At 48.1% G+C, this 16,906-nt stretch overlaps 1 protein-coding gene across 1 annotated transcript in view; it reads right to left on the bottom strand.

Moving 5' to 3' along the window:
* SMS (spermine synthase) overlaps nt 1-15,845 on the bottom strand; it is a 55,678-nt gene extending 39,833 nt beyond the window's left edge. Inside the window, exon 1 of the mRNA XM_066357201.1 lies at nt 15,562-15,845. Within this exon, the coding sequence (XP_066213298.1) occupies nt 15,562-15,610 (49 nt within the window). The 5' untranslated portion in view covers nt 15,611-15,845. The remainder of the gene's footprint in view (nt 1-15,561) is intronic.
* Nucleotides 15,846-16,906: the final 1,061 nt, after the last annotated feature.

The following is a 16,906-nucleotide window of genomic DNA, read 5'->3' as shown; positions in this document are numbered from 1 at the left end:
GGCCACAAATGGGGCTTGCCGGGTGGATCCCGGTTGAGGTGCATGCAAAGTTTCACTATCTCCCCTCTGCTCACCTAAAAAATATGGGGGACATTGTATGACATTTGAGTCATATCTCAACACACTGCCTCCAAACCCAAATACACAAGCTGTTTAGATTTTCAGTTACTGTGATGTAATCGAAGCAACAGAGTTCCAGCAGTGGGTTTCTCTTCAATCAACCTCAAGCCTGGCCCTAGGCACCAGGCTGAGGAGGTTTCAAGGGGTGGTGGTCTTCCCACCCATCCTTAGCAAGTGTCTGAGTGACAGCTGTGTGCAGGCACTGTCCCAGGAGCTGGAGATGGCTTTCTTGCTCCTAAACTGCCCCTGCAGCCAATCTCAATGCCAATCTCGGTCCAATCCCAATAGCGATGTCCAGCGTGGTGACCAAAGCTAATAAGACTGTATCATATATTTGAAAGTTTCTGGTGGATGTTAAACGTGCTCATCACAAGAACAAATTTTAACTGTGTGAGGATGGATGTTAACTAGACCCACTGTGGTGACCATTTCACAGTACATACAAATAGCAAATCATGTTGTATACCTGAAGCTAATATGTTTAATGTCAATTATATCTCAAAAATAAATTAAAATTACAATGGTGAGGTGGGGTTGCAAAATACAGAAAGGGAAAACAACAAACAGTTTGGAGGGCTTATTTTCGGGACAGTTTCTGATGTTCATAAAGAAGGGCAACCTAACCAGGAAAAACTACAGAAAGGAAAAGACCGCTTGATCAGGTGGTGGCACAACGGCTAGAGTGTAGGACTGGGATACTGAGGACCCAGGTTCGAAGCCCTGAGGTCACTGGCTTGAGCGTGGGGTCGCTGGCTTGAAGCCCAAGGTCGCTGGCTCTGCTGTAGCCCCTGGTCAAGGCACATATGAGAAAGCAACCAATGAACAACTCAAGTGCCACAACAAAGAATTAATGTTTCCCATCTCTCTTCCTTCTTGTCTGTCCCTCTCTTGCTAAAAGAAAAAAAAAAAAAGGACCTACCGAAATCGGACTGGGATCCATATAGCACAACACAGAAGTAACGTCTCTTGAGGCAGACGTGAGTTAAGGAAAACTGTACGGGACTGTTTACAGTACCAGCCACAACGACTACTTCTTCAAACTCCTGTTCCAGTACACGAGGCATAACGCAAACATGCTAATTACTCCACCGCTTAGCCTTCCCTCTCCCGCTGCAGGAGAGCAGTTAAAGGGGCAATTCCCATGGCCCCAGCACCCAGCACCCACAGGGAAGGGGCAGGAGCATCATTCTACTTTAAAATAACACCAACCCGGGTCCTCCAGGAGCCAGTCTCCTGATGAAATTAAAGGAGAGTTTATAAAAGTAGAATTGATGAGACAATCCTAATTTACCTTTAACTTGCAACCCAAACACTAATACAATATTAATACTGTACCGCCTTCTTCCTGCTAAACCCATTTCCCCCACAAGCTTCAATCGGCACAGAGACGGTGGCACCTCTATAGAGTTATGAAGTGACCTACTCTCTGATCCTCATGTTTTTGTTTGTTTGTTGTTTTTTGGGGGGAGCACGAGAAATTGGGAGGGGAATGGGAAGCATCAACTCATAGTAGTTGCTTCTCATAAGTGTCCTGACCAGGCAAGCCCGGGGTTTCAAATGGGCGACTTCAGCATTCCAGGTCAACTTTATCCACTGCGCCACCACAAGCCAGGCCCTCATACTCTTATTTAGTCCAAGTGAGAGGCTAACCAAGAATTCTAAAATAAGGCACAGAAAGGAGAGATTATGCAAAAGTGTGACTTTCATTGAGGGGGGTTACAGTTTGTGGTCATGACATGCTAAACACGGGGCCACCTGCCCTCTCCCGGAGGGAATCATTTGAGCAACATAAGGCATCCCACGACTCCATGGGCTCAGAAAATGTGTTTTTGGAGACAAGGAAGGAGCACACTCAGGCCTGAGCTGTGGGAGAGAAAAGAAGATGACGACCACCAAGGTAGGTGACATGGAGAAGAGGCAAGGACCACAGACAGCCCTCTCTGAGGGCCACACCCACCCAAAAGAAGACATTAAAGGACCAACACAAAAGGCTCAGCAGCATCATAAAAGGGACATGCCAGGTTGCAAGGTGGGACTCACAGGGCTTGAGGTTAGAGGACAGGAGACTTAAGGCACCTGAACCAGGAAAAATGACCAGCCCTTACCTTTAGTTCAAAACTGCCATCCACAGTGCACCATGAGCTATGAAAGGGGTCCCGGCGGCCACCTGCCTCCTCCCTCTTGCCCTCATGTCACAGAGCTGTGAGAGGAGAACAAGTTCCAGGCTGGCCCGAGGCTGGACAGCAATGGTTTCCTTCAGTTCGGCCCAGAGAACAAACTTTCTTTCCCAAAGGAGTAAGCGGGCTGGCCACCTCTCTTACCCGGCAGCGGGACGGCCAGCTCGCTTCCCACTAACTGCAGGGGGCAGAATCCTTTCCATTTCCAGGCCAGACCTACTTATTCCCATTTGGGCCTCTACAAACAATTCCAGGGTTTCTGCGCAAGCTCCTATGCCAGGCTGTGAAACAAAAACAAAGAGCATTTCCACAGGTAAAGGAGTTTGGACTTTGTCGTGTCTGGAATCACCTCTGTATCACTGCTGTTCCCAAGGCGGCCCGGGACCTTTCCCTTCTGAATTTGACCAGGGCTGGCTCAGCCAAGACATTCAGGCATGCTTTCTGGAGTGGACCTCCAAGGAGATTACTCAGCACCTCGAAGGTGCTGGGAAAGCACGCATGACCACAGAATAGCGCAGAAACGAAAGACAAAGGACACAAGTCAAACTCCCAGACACAGACAGGGCGGGCAACGCTGATGGATTCCAGATGAGAACAGGCCATGTGCTGGGCCCATAAATCTGGTACCTGTAAACTTTTCCAGACGGCTTTGAAACAAGCCATTGGGCTTAGTGTAAAGGCAGCGGGGGGCAACCCTGTTCTGCAAAGGGCCACAAAGGAAAGATTTCAGACTTTGCAGGCCAAACGGGTCTCTGTCACAAGTGTGTGTGTGTGTGTGTGTGTGTGTACATTTACCACCCTTTAAAAATACAAAAAGTATTCTCAGCTGGAGGGCCATTCTAAAACAGGCCAGAGAAAAAACAGGACTTGGCTCCAGGGCCTTCATTTGCTGACTCCTGGTCTAAGGCGTTTTCAGCTCTAAATTCCTGACCAGCAGCTACAGGGGCACTTAGCTGTAATCCTACAAAACCTGAATTTTCAGAAGTGATGTTCTTAAGATTTGAGACTAGAATAATCTGAAGAATATTTCCTCCATTCAAGTGAGCAATTCGTGAAATATAAGGGTAACCCACCTAATACAATTAGGACCCCTGCTTTTTTTCTTTTTTAAAAAATACATGGAAGTACATTAGCAGCTAACAGAAACCCCATACCACAGAATGAGACTGTTTGAAGTCTCAAATTGCTAATCTATGCTCCCACTTCAAGAAGCTAGAAAAAGAAAAGTAAACCCAAACACCGAAAGGATAATAACGGAAGTCTACAAACAACTCTACACAAATCAATTTGACAAGTTAAGGAAATCAACCAATTCCTAAAAAAATTAACATACACACACACACAACCACAATTTACCAATAAGAAATAATAATCAGAATAGCCTTATAACTATTAAGGAAATTGAATGTGTCATTTTTAAAACTAAAAAAAAAAAAAAAAAAAAAAAAAAAAAAAAAACTAAAAAAAAAAAAGATCTTGAGGCCAGATGGTTTCACTGGAGAATTCTACCAAACATTTAAAGAAGAATTAACACCAGTTCTACATAATCTCTTCCAGAAAACAGAAAGGGAGAGAACTCCTCCCAATTCATTTTAATGAAGCCATCATCCTAACACCAAGCCAAAAACAGTCCAAAAAGAAACCTACAGGCCAGAACAATAGCCTTCATGAATATAAACACAAAAATACTTAACAAAACCTTGGCAAATCTTTGAAATCCTTAACAAGTAAACATTCCATGATATAAAAAATAATAATAATTATATACCGTGGCCCAGTGGGATTTATTTCAGGTATGCAGGGCTGGTTCAATTATTTTAAAAATGTAATGTGCCATATTAATAGGTTACAGAAAAAAAAGTCACATGATATTAATTGACGCAAGAGAAGTATTTGGCATCTAACACCCATTCAAAATAAAACACACACACACAAAAACAGAAATAGAGGGGAACTTCTACAATTGATAAAGAGCATTAACAAAAAACTTACACCTAGTGTAGTACTAATGGTAATAGAGTGAGTGCTAACGAGGCAAGGATGTCCATTCTCCCGCTGTTATTCAACACAATGACTAAAGTGTAGCCAACCCAAAAAGGCACAGAGGTCAAGAACATGAACGTCCAAGGTCACACAGCTAGTGGTGGTACAATTAGGATTGAAACTCAAGCAGTAACACCCCAAAATCTAGTGCTTTTTTTTTTTTTTCCGAAGCTGGAAATGGGGAGAGACAGTCAGACTCCCGCATGCTCCCGACCGGGATCCACCCGGCACGCTCTGCCCACCAGGGGGCGATGCTCTGCCCCTCCGGGGCGTTGCTCTGCCGCAACCAGAGCCACTCTAGCGCCTGGGGCAGAGGCCAAGGAGCCATCCCCAGCGCCCAGGCCATCTTCGCTCCAATGGAGCCTCAGCTGCAGGAGGGGAAGAGAGAGACAGAGAGGAAGGAGGGGGGGGTTGGAGAAGCAAATGGGCGCCTCTCCTATGTGCCCTGGCCGGGAATCGAACCCAGGTCCCCCGCACGCCAGGCCGACGCTCTACCGCTGAGCCAACCGGCCAGGGCCCAAAATCTAGTGCTTTTAATGAACACCTTGTGTTGCCTTCCTTAGTTACATATGCGACAAGAATAAGCCATTGGTTCCATACACCAAAACATCTACAGTGGTGATAGGGTTATATAGATCTGGGTTCCCCGTTGCTTTGCATTTCCCTATACCCCATATGTAGTCTAAAATGAGCAAAGAGCTTTTAAGGAAAAAAATACATGTAAAGGCCCTGGCCGGTTGGCTCAGTGGTAGAGCGTCGGCCTGGCGTGCAGAAGTCCCGGGTTCGATTCCCGGCCAGGGCACACAGGAGAGGCGCCCATCTGCTTCTCCACCCCTCCCACTTTCCTTCCTCTCTGTCTCTCTCTTCCCCTCCCACAGCCAACCCAGGCTCCATTGGAGCAAAGATGGCCCGGGCACTGGGGATGGCTCCTTGGCCTCTGCCCCAGGCGCAAGAGTGGCTCTGGTCTCAACAGAGCGACTCCCCGGATGGGCAGAGCATCGCCCCCTGGTGGGCATGCCGGGTGGATCCTGGTCGGGCGCATGCGGGAGTCTGTCTGACTGCCTCCCAATTTCCAGCTTCAGAAAAATAGAAAAAAAAAAAGTAAAAAAATAAATGCATAATCCATTACTTGAACAGCTTCTACAGTTTCTTTAAGTAAACTGACAGATCTTTACTCAATGAAAAAAAAAACAGAAAGGAAATCCATTAACAATTTAAAATTCACAAGATGCTTTTTTAAAGCCTGACCAGGTGGTGGTACAGGGGATACAGCATTGACCTGGGACTCTGGGGACCCAGGTTTGTAACCCTGATGTCACCGGCTTTAGTATGGGCTCGCTCATCTGGCTTGAACATAGGATCATAGACTTGACCCCAAGGTCGCTGGCTTGGGCAAGGAGTCACTTGGTCTGTTGTAGCCCCAGCCCCCCCCCCCCCATCAAGGCACATATGAGAAATCAATTAATGAACAACTAAGGAGCCGCAACAAAGAATTGATGCTTCTCATCTCTCTCCCTTCCTGTCTGTCTCTGTGTGTCCCTGTTTCTCTCTCTCTCTCTCTCTCTCTCTCTCTCTCTCTCTCTCTCGTGCACACTAAAAAAATGCTTTAAAAAAAAAAGTCCTGCCTGACCAGGTGGTGACGCAATGGATAGAGCATAGGACTGGGATGCTGAGGACCCAGGCTCGAGACCCCGAAGTCGCCAGCTTGAGCGTGGGCTCATCTGGTTTGAGCAAAGCTTCACCAGCTTGGACCCAAGGTCGCTAGCTTGAGCAAGGGGTTACTCGGTCTGCTGAAGGCCCTCGGTCAAGGCACATATGAGAAAGCAATCAATGAACAACTAAGGTGTCGCAACGAAAAACTGATGATTGATGTTTCTCATCTCTCTCCGTTCCTGTCTGTCTGTCTGTCCTATCTATCTATCCCTCTCTCTGTCTCTGTAAAAAAAAAAAGATTTAAAAAAAGTCCTATTATATTCTCACACTTCATACCAAAGGGAATCACTTGATGGTAATTTCACTCTCTGTAACCCAGACTAACGCCATTTAGGAACATCAAATACTTGGACAAACATGCACACGACCCTGTTCCTCAAACCCCCAAGCCGACAGGGCCACACAGTCCAGCTGCAGCACTCAAGTAGTTCAACAATTCAGTGTTAAACGATTTCTAACACCTAAACCATCACCGTTTTCCAAAGCGTGAGCCAAGGCCCTGGTCCTGAACAATCCTCTCCGAAGAGGAGTTCTGTGTTGAACCAAGAATGAGATGCATTTACGTCTAGAAATTCAGAATGCCCCGAGCCTGGCAGTCGGGCCTGACGTCTATCATCTGCAGTCCTTCGGAAGACACAGTTTGGTAAAATATAACAAAATTCTGGAAACTGGTCAGGATACTCACTTCAGGAATTCCCATTCTAGAAAAACGGAATTATGCAGCACAAACCCATGGACTATTTTAAAAATAAAAGTGTTTTTTAAAACTTCTGCTTTACTAACTCAAAGAGAGCTTCACACAAGTAGAGTAACCTTCACATCACGTGCCCACCCGTTATCTTCCGCCTCTTTCCTCGCCAGCAGAACAAGCCTTATATTTCACTCCGTTTAATTCACACCTCTTTATAGACGAGCCTCTTGATCCACTGGCACAATTTCAAAGCACTCAGCTCTGAGCACTGCAATTAGTGTTACGTATTCTATGTACCGTTTGACATTCTTCCAAACATTTTATTGGACATCCCACCCAGCATCACAGTGTGTGGGATTTTGCTATCATTAGCACCTTCATGCAAAGAGAGAAATTAAGGTGCATGTGAAACCACCTGGAGGGAGGCAAGGAGCTCAGGAATCCACAACGTGATATCTGCTGCTGGCTCTTATTGGGGCCTTTTGAGTTTGCGGCTTAGCACATAAATCCATCTGATCACAAGTACGCACTAGCTCAGTGGCTCCTTCCGGAACACAGATGACAGTATCAAGTTTAATGAAATCCAGGCCCACCACAACTTAGGGCCCCAGAGTTGTTTTTTCTGGGGTCTGGAAAAGTGCCTAGTTGTAAGGGTTTAAAAGAGCATTTGTGCAATGGTTTACATACTCGGTTTGCAGATTCAATTGAGGAGGTTCGCCCGCTTCTCCAAAGAACTGAGTCTGTAATTAAACTGCCATGAAATGGTGGTTGAAGCCGCAGTGCACACCAGCAGGCTTGGGTTACAACTGCAACGAAATGGTGGATTGAAATGCCCGCCAGATCCATGGCTTCAACAACTAAAGTCAGTAAGAGCTTTATTGGACACATTTTTAAACAAGCACTCCACTACAATCTAGTAACTTTCTAACTAATCCTTACCTATCAAGAGTTAGTACAGCCATAGTGGTCTCAACTCAAAGCCTAACGCCTTACCCGGGTATCAAATCTGACACCAGAAACTCTAACTTTTCACAGTTAATGAGAGACCACAGCACTGCAGTTTGATTCCCAAGAAGGTAGCAAAGGCCTGTGCGTGCCCGTTCAACCACGGCCCACCTTATTATACAATGAAGGGATGCAAAGAAGAGTCCAAATTTGAGGAATCCAAGGAATAATGAGAACTGAGGAACGGAATTGAGATAGAGGAGGGATCAAAGGGACCAGAGGAAAAGAGGACAGAGGGAAAGGGGATGATAGGATGGGATAAATCTGAAGAGAAGGGGGGAGGACGCTGTAGGGAGGGGGGCAAGGGAAATGTTGAGGGGAAGAGGGGGGAGGGGGGACATTTGGGGCGACCCTAGAATCTATGTAAACACAATTAATTAAATTTTTTTTTAATTTAAGAGTCCAAATTGGTAACTCCTCCACTGCAAAGCACAACCAGCTCCCCCCTCCCTGCAAAAAACAACAACACAAGACAAACAGTCTACACGTTGGTCATTGAATTGGAAAACCCCTCTCCTTCAGAAGCACCACATACAGGGCTTCAGATGACTTGAAAAAACACCTCTCCCTGTTAGCAGGGGTGGGGGTCATCCCTACTGCCTGCATTATGGAGTCAACCCCTAAGCAGCTGTTATCCGCTCCATGTCAACCAACAGAGAACTACTAAGTAAGGACTAGCACAAACCAATTTCACTATGCTCAACCCCTGAAGTTTCAAGAAATGGGTATAACTTTGGAACTATACTCTAAAAAGAATCATGCTTACCTGACCTGGCACAGTGGACAGGGCATCAATCCAGAATGTTAAGGTTTCTGGTTCGAAACCCTGGGCTTGCCCGGTCAAGGCACATACGAGAAGCAACTATGACTTGGTGCTTCCTATTTCTCCCTCCCCTCTGCCTTTCTCTTTCTCTCCTCTCTAAAATCAATACAGAAAATCTGTTCTAAAAATAAGAAAAATAAGAACTGCCCTGGTCAGCTGGGTCAGTGGATACAGCATCAGTCCAGTGTGCGGATGTCCCAGGTTCAATCCCCTGTCAGGGCACACAGAAGTGCCCATCTGCTTCTCTCCCCCCTTCCCTCTCCTCCTTCCCTCTCTCTTCCTCTCTCACAGCCAGCACAGCCAGTGTCTCGGGTGGTGTGATGTGAGGGTCGGCCCCGGGCACTGAGGACAGCTCGGTTGATTCAAGCATCGGCCACAGACGGGGGTTGCCGGGTGGATTCTGGTCGGGGTGTATGCAGGAGTCTGTCTCACTATCTCCTCCTCCTTTCACTTAAAGAAAAAAGAAGAATCTAATGCAGAGTTGGAGAATATAATTTTTTAAACAAATGCAAAGAGCATGCCAAAGGGAGGCAGCCTCCAATGAGGACCTCCCCCGAGCAGTCCACGTGACATGTTCAAACACAATTAAGATAGCAGAGAATACCTAAAGGTCAAAAATGCCCCTTTTGGCCTGACCTGTGGTGGCACAGTGGGATAAAGCGTCGACCTGGAACACTGAGGTCGCCGGTTCGAAACCTTGGGCTTGCCTGGTCAAGGCACATATGGGAGTTGATGCTTCCTGCTCCTCCCCCTTCTCTCTCTCTCTATATATATCTCTCTCTCTCACTCCTCTCTCTCTAAAAAAAAATCAATAAATAAAATATTTTTTTAAAATGCCCCTTTTTATGGCTGAGTAGTATTCCATTGTGTAAATGTACCTCAGCTAAAAGGCAATCTTAACCTTTGTGGCAGCATGGATGGACCTGCAGAGCATTATACTAAGAGAAATAAGCCAGTCAGAGAAAGGCAAGTACCGTGTGATTTTACTCCTATGTGAAATCTAATGAACACAATAAACTCACAAACAATAGAAACAGACTCCTAGAGAGCTCACAGATAGAGACTGACAGCTGTCAGAAGTGAGGGGGGTGGTGGGGCTGGGCGAAGAAGGTGAAGGGAGTGAGCAAAGAAAAAAGAAACTTACACACACGAGTGTGGAGATGGCAGGAGGGAGAGGGGGTGGGGGTGGAGGAGGGTAGAGGGTGAACAGAGGGTGACAGAGGGAGACTGGACTGGGGGGGACACACAATGCAATACACAGACGATGTGTTGTAGAACTGTGCACCTGCACCCTGTATAATTTTACTAACCAATATCACCCCCAATAAATTCAATTAAAAATTAAAATTAAAGAAGTAACCGAGGTTTTCTTTTTTAATGCTTCCCCAAAGCTCTTCAGTTTGGAGTCCAGGCTACCGGGAAGCACAAGGCACGGGAGACCGCAGTGTGTTCAGGGAGCGGACAACTGGGTAGCGGTAGCCCTTGTAAATGCTGATAAGGAGTTTGACTTTATCCAGAGGACAAGGAGGACGCTCAGGAGGGATCTAAAATGGATACCGGGAAAAGTGGGCTCGAAAATGGAATCTGAGGGGGTGTCTGGGGCTTCAGGACTGGCTGCCTGGGGTTGTGGGGGAGTGCCCCAAAGGCTTCTAATACAAGGGGTTTTTGTTTTTAAATGAGGATCTTTTTATAGTAGTTCCCGTGCTTAATCAGCAGCAGAATTACTGGGAGAAATATGGCTAAAACGGCAAATTCAAGGAACTCTGTCCCCTCCCAGGACTGTGATTCAGTCTTAGTGAGGCCCCAGCAGACATTCTCCCCCTCCGGTCATGCCCCCCACCCCCCTCAGCTTCACTGGGAAGTGGGAAGGAGGGGCGTGGCTGGAGGAGGGGCGTGGCTGGGGAGGAGGGGCGTGGTGCTTATCACAATGGTGGACTAGGGATAACGACAGTGCTGAGAATATACTCTTGAATAACAAAAACACTTGTTGCACTTAAAATTGGACTGTTGAGGTTTTAACTTCTAGTTATAGCTATTTAAAACAGCAGAAGGTAATATGCTTCCACCAGAAAGCAGCTAAACAAATACACAGGAGAATGGGAGGCTGGCGGATGGGCTGAAGGTTCAGGAAATAAGGGAGGGTCACCTGAAACCACAGACTCAGTAGGGTAGGAAGTGGCGGCCATCTGCTCCTAACCAACCCGGCTGCAAACCTTGGAGGGGAATGCTCCCTCCGGGCCTGTCAATTTGTGCCTAATAGGGACCTCCAAAAGGAAGAAGGGAAATTTTCCCGATAGTCTAGTATCTCATTCACTACAACACCCTAGTTAGAATTTAAGCCGCGCCTGGCCTGTGGTGGTGGCACAGGGGATAAAGCATCCACCTGGAATGCAGAGGTCGCCGGTTCGAAACTCCAGGCTTGCCAGTCAAGGCACATACAAGAAGCAACTACTATGAGTTGAAGCTTCCCACTCCTTCCTTGCCCCCCCCCCCAAAATAAAAAAACTAAAATCTTTAAAAAAAAAGAAGGAACTTACAGCACAGTTTCTGTACTCCAGCATTCTGGATGTTTGGGGTTGTCAGTGTGTGTGCTGGGGGTGAGGGGGTGTCCTGTACACTGTACAATGTTTAGCAGCCTCCTTGGTCTACTAGATGATGGTAGAATCTTCCTAGTTCTGACAACCAAAAATGTCTCCAGATACCACTAAATGCCCCTGGGGTGGGTGAAGAGGGGGACAGGACCGCTGATAACCACTGCCTCAAACTGCAGCTTCGCAGCTGTTGACTGACCAAAAGGCTTTGGAATCAAACAGACATGGCTTTGAGTCCCAGCTACCCACCCTGCCAATAAGGTGAAAACATCAATAGGCCTATTTACTCATATTAAAATGGGGATAACAGGACCTACTGAAAGGCTGCTGTGAAGATTACATACATTAACGTGTACCTCAATGCCTAGACAAGGAGGCATTTAATAAGTATCGGCTTTTACGTTCTCAAAGAGTTGCTTTGAAGAACCAGGGACATCTGCCTACAGCTCTGGCCTTGAGTGGAAACCTCTTCCTAAAAAAGAATATACAGAAATGGCAGTTTCTCAGTTTGCTCCCTAAAGCCTGGTCTCTGACCCTCGGGGTCCAGGGACTCCCAAGGGACCAGTGGATACCATTTATGGAGTCTGGGAAGTTGGATGGGAAAGATACACATCCTAATTTTTATTGATTGAAACTGAGTACTTTCTTCAGCTACACTTGTGTAACCGTAACCACACATCATCAGCTGTACCTGGCCATGGTCACCAAGGACACCCCAGCTCTTATCATGTCACAGCTTTTCTACAGATTTCCTCCACTCTACTTTGAACTCATGGCAGTTAGTAGGCCCGCTGCTAGTTCATGTTATTTAATGTGTTACTAAAGAAGCATGTAGTACTACTGTGCCACAGATATATATTTTTCAATTTGAAAGCTGCATTTAAATAATTAGGTTACTTTATACATTTAAAATCCTTATTCCGAAAAGAGCTCCACAGGCTTCCCTAATGAGAGGCAAAGGCACAAGAAGATTTTTATGTTTATTTTATTGATTTTTAGAGAGGGAGGAAGGGAGGAAGGAAGAAAAGGGGGGAAGGAAGAAGGGAGGCGGAGAGAGACAGACAGACAGACTAGATGGACAGACAGACACAGAGCCATTGGTCTGCTCCTGCATGTGCTCCAGCCGGGGATCAAACCGGCAGCCTCTGTGCTTCTGGACAAAGGTATAACCAACTGAGCTATCCGGCCAGGGCTGTTCTTAACTTATTACAAACAAGACTTTTATTAAGAAACTAATTCATGACTTTGAATGACACAGTCACTTTCCTCCCCTACTATATAAAGTACAGAACAGTGGTCCAAAAGACAAACATAACAGCATCAGCCAGGCTTCCCCCCTCAGGACCCACCCTCAATTCTGAAGGTAAATAAATGCATGCCTTGTTTTCCTCCAGTGGACTTGAACTAGCTTTCCACCTTTACCCTAACATCAATCGGGTCCACGTAACCAGCACTTATCAGACATCTATGATGTTCCCGGAACTGTTTCCAGGATACAGACCCTGGAAAAGCGCCTTCAAAGATGCTACCAGCCCAGGGGAAGAAAGAAACATCAAAGGGATTGCTAGACCTTTCCAGGACTAACTGGCCAGCCAGAGACTCCTCTAACAGGGCAAACTGAGGCCTCAGGTACCTCACCCCTCCTTGCCCTGCCTGCACGCTGGCTGGCTGGCTTCCTGGGAGCATACACAACTAGAAACAAACCGTGTCCTCCACCAGCCCAGAGATGCTGAAACCACACAAACATGGGACATGTTCATTCTTGTTAGCCTCTCAGGTACAGAAATAGCAAAATATGTTCCGGGCTCGAGAGTCCTCAGATTCCAATACTTCAGTTACAAGATGACCAAAAATGAGGATTTTTTGTAGCAAACATTATAATCTCCCGAGTTACCTCATCAGCCAGCACTAAACAGGCACCACAAGGCCCAACTTAAAATTGCCTTTAGCGGCCCAGTGGCTGGCTTGCATTGATTGGTAACCAAGTTATATGGAATCATAGTAACATAACTGAATGTCTTGAGCTTAATTCCATTAAAATCACATCACAAAACTGCAGCATTAGGAAAAAGTACTGACAAATGGAAAAAAGAACATGAATCCAGGCTCCACGGGCCTTTGACTCACCCTTGAGTCATATCCAATACTAATGCCAAGTATAGTGTTTTCTGACTCATTATTATCAATTAAAATAAATGCTTTTTGGAGACCTCACAGGTGGTAGATCTCTCACCAAGTGCCCCTTAATGAAAACCAAAAGAACTCTTACAAGACGCTACTCTAACCAGACCCCTTATTTTACAAGCGTGGATACCTACTGACAAGGGAGGGTAACATGCCTCCCCCCATATCAACTGATGATGGGAATACAATAAGAATCAGACTTCCCTTACTCCCAAAACATCTCTTGTGCACAAACATCCCCCTTCTTAGTATCATTTCTTTCTAGAATGTTCTTCACCTTGCCATCAAAACTTTCTCACTTTTAAGATTAACAGGCTGGGAATTAAGAATTAAGATAATTGGTTGGGAATACTCCTTGATCTTCTTTTACTTTTCTTTCTCTTTGCACAACTAAATTATTGAGATGTTACTCCCACACCTTGCCAAACTCTGAGCCTGCCAATTTTTCCTATTCCCTTCCAAAATGCACGTTCATGGTTCTCACTCCCTCTCTGGCCAGTGTCGGCCCGAAGTGTTCACGTTCTCCCTTTTTCTTCATACAGCTATGTGAAGGCCTCCCTCCCCTTCTACAACGGAACACAGAAGCAGCCATCATTTCACTTACGAGGCTGAATGAAGCTGAAAGCCGTTTGAGGCTTCAAACAGGGCATTCAAACCGAGTCAAGTGCCAGAATCTCCGGGCCTCATCCAGAGACTACCCTCCTTACAGCCTAGAAACTCATGCTAAGTACAGGTGAGTGCTCACAGGTGCTTACCACCTGGGTCATTTCCTAGACTCTCCTCTTAGCTGCTAGGTGACCTTGAACCACTACTCCTTCGTCAAGCCTCACTCACCCTCACCTCTAAATCGAGCATGCTAGAACCTCCACTCACCACTACTAGCTTTAGCTAGCAGGGCAATTATTCAAAAAACTTAAGCCATCACACAAGCCTCCAGCTGCAGGCCCCAATCACCATTTTATGTCCGGATGCTGCCCAGCAGTCTCCTCTCCCTCCATCCTCACCTAAGAAATGTGGGAACTAAAAAATGCTTTGTTTTCTCCAAGGCACTTCCTGACCACCCAAATACAATGGCATTACTTAACAACCCTGTAGTGTTTTACGGGAACTCCTTTAACATTAAAAGCCCTATTTCGAGTGCGCTGTTCTCCCCCCCCCTCTTTTTTTTTTTTTTTTTTTTTCTCTCTCTACCACGGGGAAGATGAGACTCGGGCTGAGAAACAAGGCCAAAGACACATGCAGAGCCAATCACGAAGGACAGGGCACAGACCCGGATCTTGCTCCAGTCCTCAGTCAATATATTTTTTTTAAGTCTTGTGCCTTCGGAGATCCTTCAAGTTTGGGGGAGAAAAAAGCAAAGTACTCAGAAGTTCAACAAACGGGAAGAGAAAGTGGAAAAAAACGTTTTAATGGTTACAAAAATGGTTGATCCATCCAATTCAAGGAAAGCATTGAAAAAGCAGGATATGGATGAAATGCTCCAAGTGGAACGCGCGGAAGGCGCAGATTCAAGTCTACAGCTCTCCAAGGTTTCAAAGCCACCAGAACACAAGACCCGCAGTCCTCCCCCTCCCCCTCTGTTAGAAGCACCCAGAGAAAAGCCTGCAAAACACCCCTCCCCCTTACCGTTCCCACAGACTTCCCCAGCCCTCTGCTCTGGTCACCTCTGTGTTCTGAGCCTCCCCGATTCGGGGACTTCGGGCTCCCGCGCCCAGACCTCACCTCCCCCCTCCAATAATAATAATCGTTTCCTTTTCCCGTCCCTGGTCCCTTTCCAGGGGATCCATCTCCTACGCAGTCGCCTAAAAATCCTACAAGCGCGGTGCGGTCCATCTTCAGCCCGAGCTCCCGCTAGGGGAGACCCCATCCCCGGGGGGGATTTACCCGCCACCCGAAACAGGAAAAGGTCACGCGGGCGGCCCCGCACCGTCCACGCCTCGCTCCGCCGCCGCCCTATCGGGGTCCCGCCTGGGGGCCGGGGGGCGACGCGGCCCCGGGGGACGGCTCGGCTGGGAGGGGAGCCCCGGCGCGGCCCCTCTGAGCCCCGCGCTGCGGCCAGGACCGAGCGCGGCGCGAGCCGGAGCGCGGCCTCCGCCGGCCGCCGCTGCACATGGTCCCGCGGCGCTCATTGTTCGGCCGCGGCGTGCGCCTCGCGCGGCCCGAGCCCTCCGGGCGGCGGGGGCGGCCGGGCAGGTGGCGGCCGCGTGTCCTCACCTTTGGCGCCGAGCATGAAGTCGAGCGTGCTGTGCCGTGCTGCTGCCATAGTGAGGCGAGGCCCTGGGCCATGCCTGGGGAGGCGGCCGCGGGGAACTGGGGACCGCTCGGCGGGTCAGCCTGCGGCCGCGGGGACTGCGCCGCGCCGGGGAGGCCGAGGGCAGGAGGTGGGAGGGGCCGCCGGGAGCCACCCGGGGCGCAGGGGCGGGGTCGGCCCGCCTCCGGGAGGGAGGAAGGCGGACGCCCGCAGCCCCGAACTTAGAGCGAGCGCCGGGGGTGACGCCTCGCGAAGGCAATGGTGGAAACGTGGGCGCCCGGCTCCCCGGCGTGCGTCACCAATGGCCGCTCCCCGCGCCCAGGATCGGGCGGGCGCTCCCGCCATCCGTTAGGTCACCTTAGGTTCAAACAGCGCAGCACGACTTCCGGGGGGCCCACCCCCTGCACTTCGCCCAAGCCCAGCCCCCCACCCAAGGCCCCCTTATTTCCCGGCCAAGTCAAGAAAATGAAATGCTACGATCCACCCTGTAGTCTAAAAGTACTGCACTGCCGCCCTTTTCTTAACTCTTCAAACGCTACAGTTAAACCCATTAAAATTATGATTATCATCCTCATTTTAGCAAGGGCAGCTTTGCATTTCAGGACCGAATAGACAGCTCTTCGGCCTTTAAGTTTACCTACATTTTCATGCAAAATGGGGATGTGGAAGAAGCGAGGGGATACCGTTGTTATGGTAATGCTGATCTGGGAAATTGCAGATTCTAGAGCTACGCCCCCATCGCTGGTGCCTCTCTCCCTGGCAGTGAGCCTTTCCGCTCTGCGCTTGTCTTTGCCTTTGGGGTATGTCTGGTGTTCAACAAAATGTGGTGAAGGAAAGGCCATCAGTGGCTGCGCGTTCAAGCCCTCCCTTATGATACTGTACTGACAACATCACCGGGCAAATGCCTCCATCCTTCCCTCAGTCTTTTGTGCCTCCCTTGGCGCGCCGCAGCGCCACGTGAATTGCTGTACTGGCTGGAAACATTTTAGATCAGTGAAGTCGCATAGCTTCACAAACAGCAGAACCTGGATAGTAAGCTCATCTCTTCTACAAGCAGGCCCTAGTGCTGTTTTACTGAGTCCTTCACCTTACTACAAGAGCTGCCCAATGTCTTCACAGGTGTTCTTCAACACACGGCCCTGTGAAGAACTGGATCCCCTTTTCAACGCCTGCATTCATTTCTTCCTACGCACGGCCACCTGTTGCCTGCTCTGCACGTTTTCCTTCCTGCCCTGCTTGCCAGGGTCTCAATGCGTCTGCTAGCTGTGCCCTCTCGGTTTCCAGTCTCTATACTTCGGACTGTAACTC

This window comes from Saccopteryx leptura, chromosome X, assembly GCF_036850995.1.
Source record: "Saccopteryx leptura isolate mSacLep1 chromosome X, mSacLep1_pri_phased_curated, whole genome shotgun sequence".
NCBI classification, from domain to species: domain Eukaryota; kingdom Metazoa; phylum Chordata; class Mammalia; order Chiroptera; family Emballonuridae; genus Saccopteryx; species Saccopteryx leptura.
This window is presented reverse-complemented; position numbering and strand designations above follow the sequence as displayed.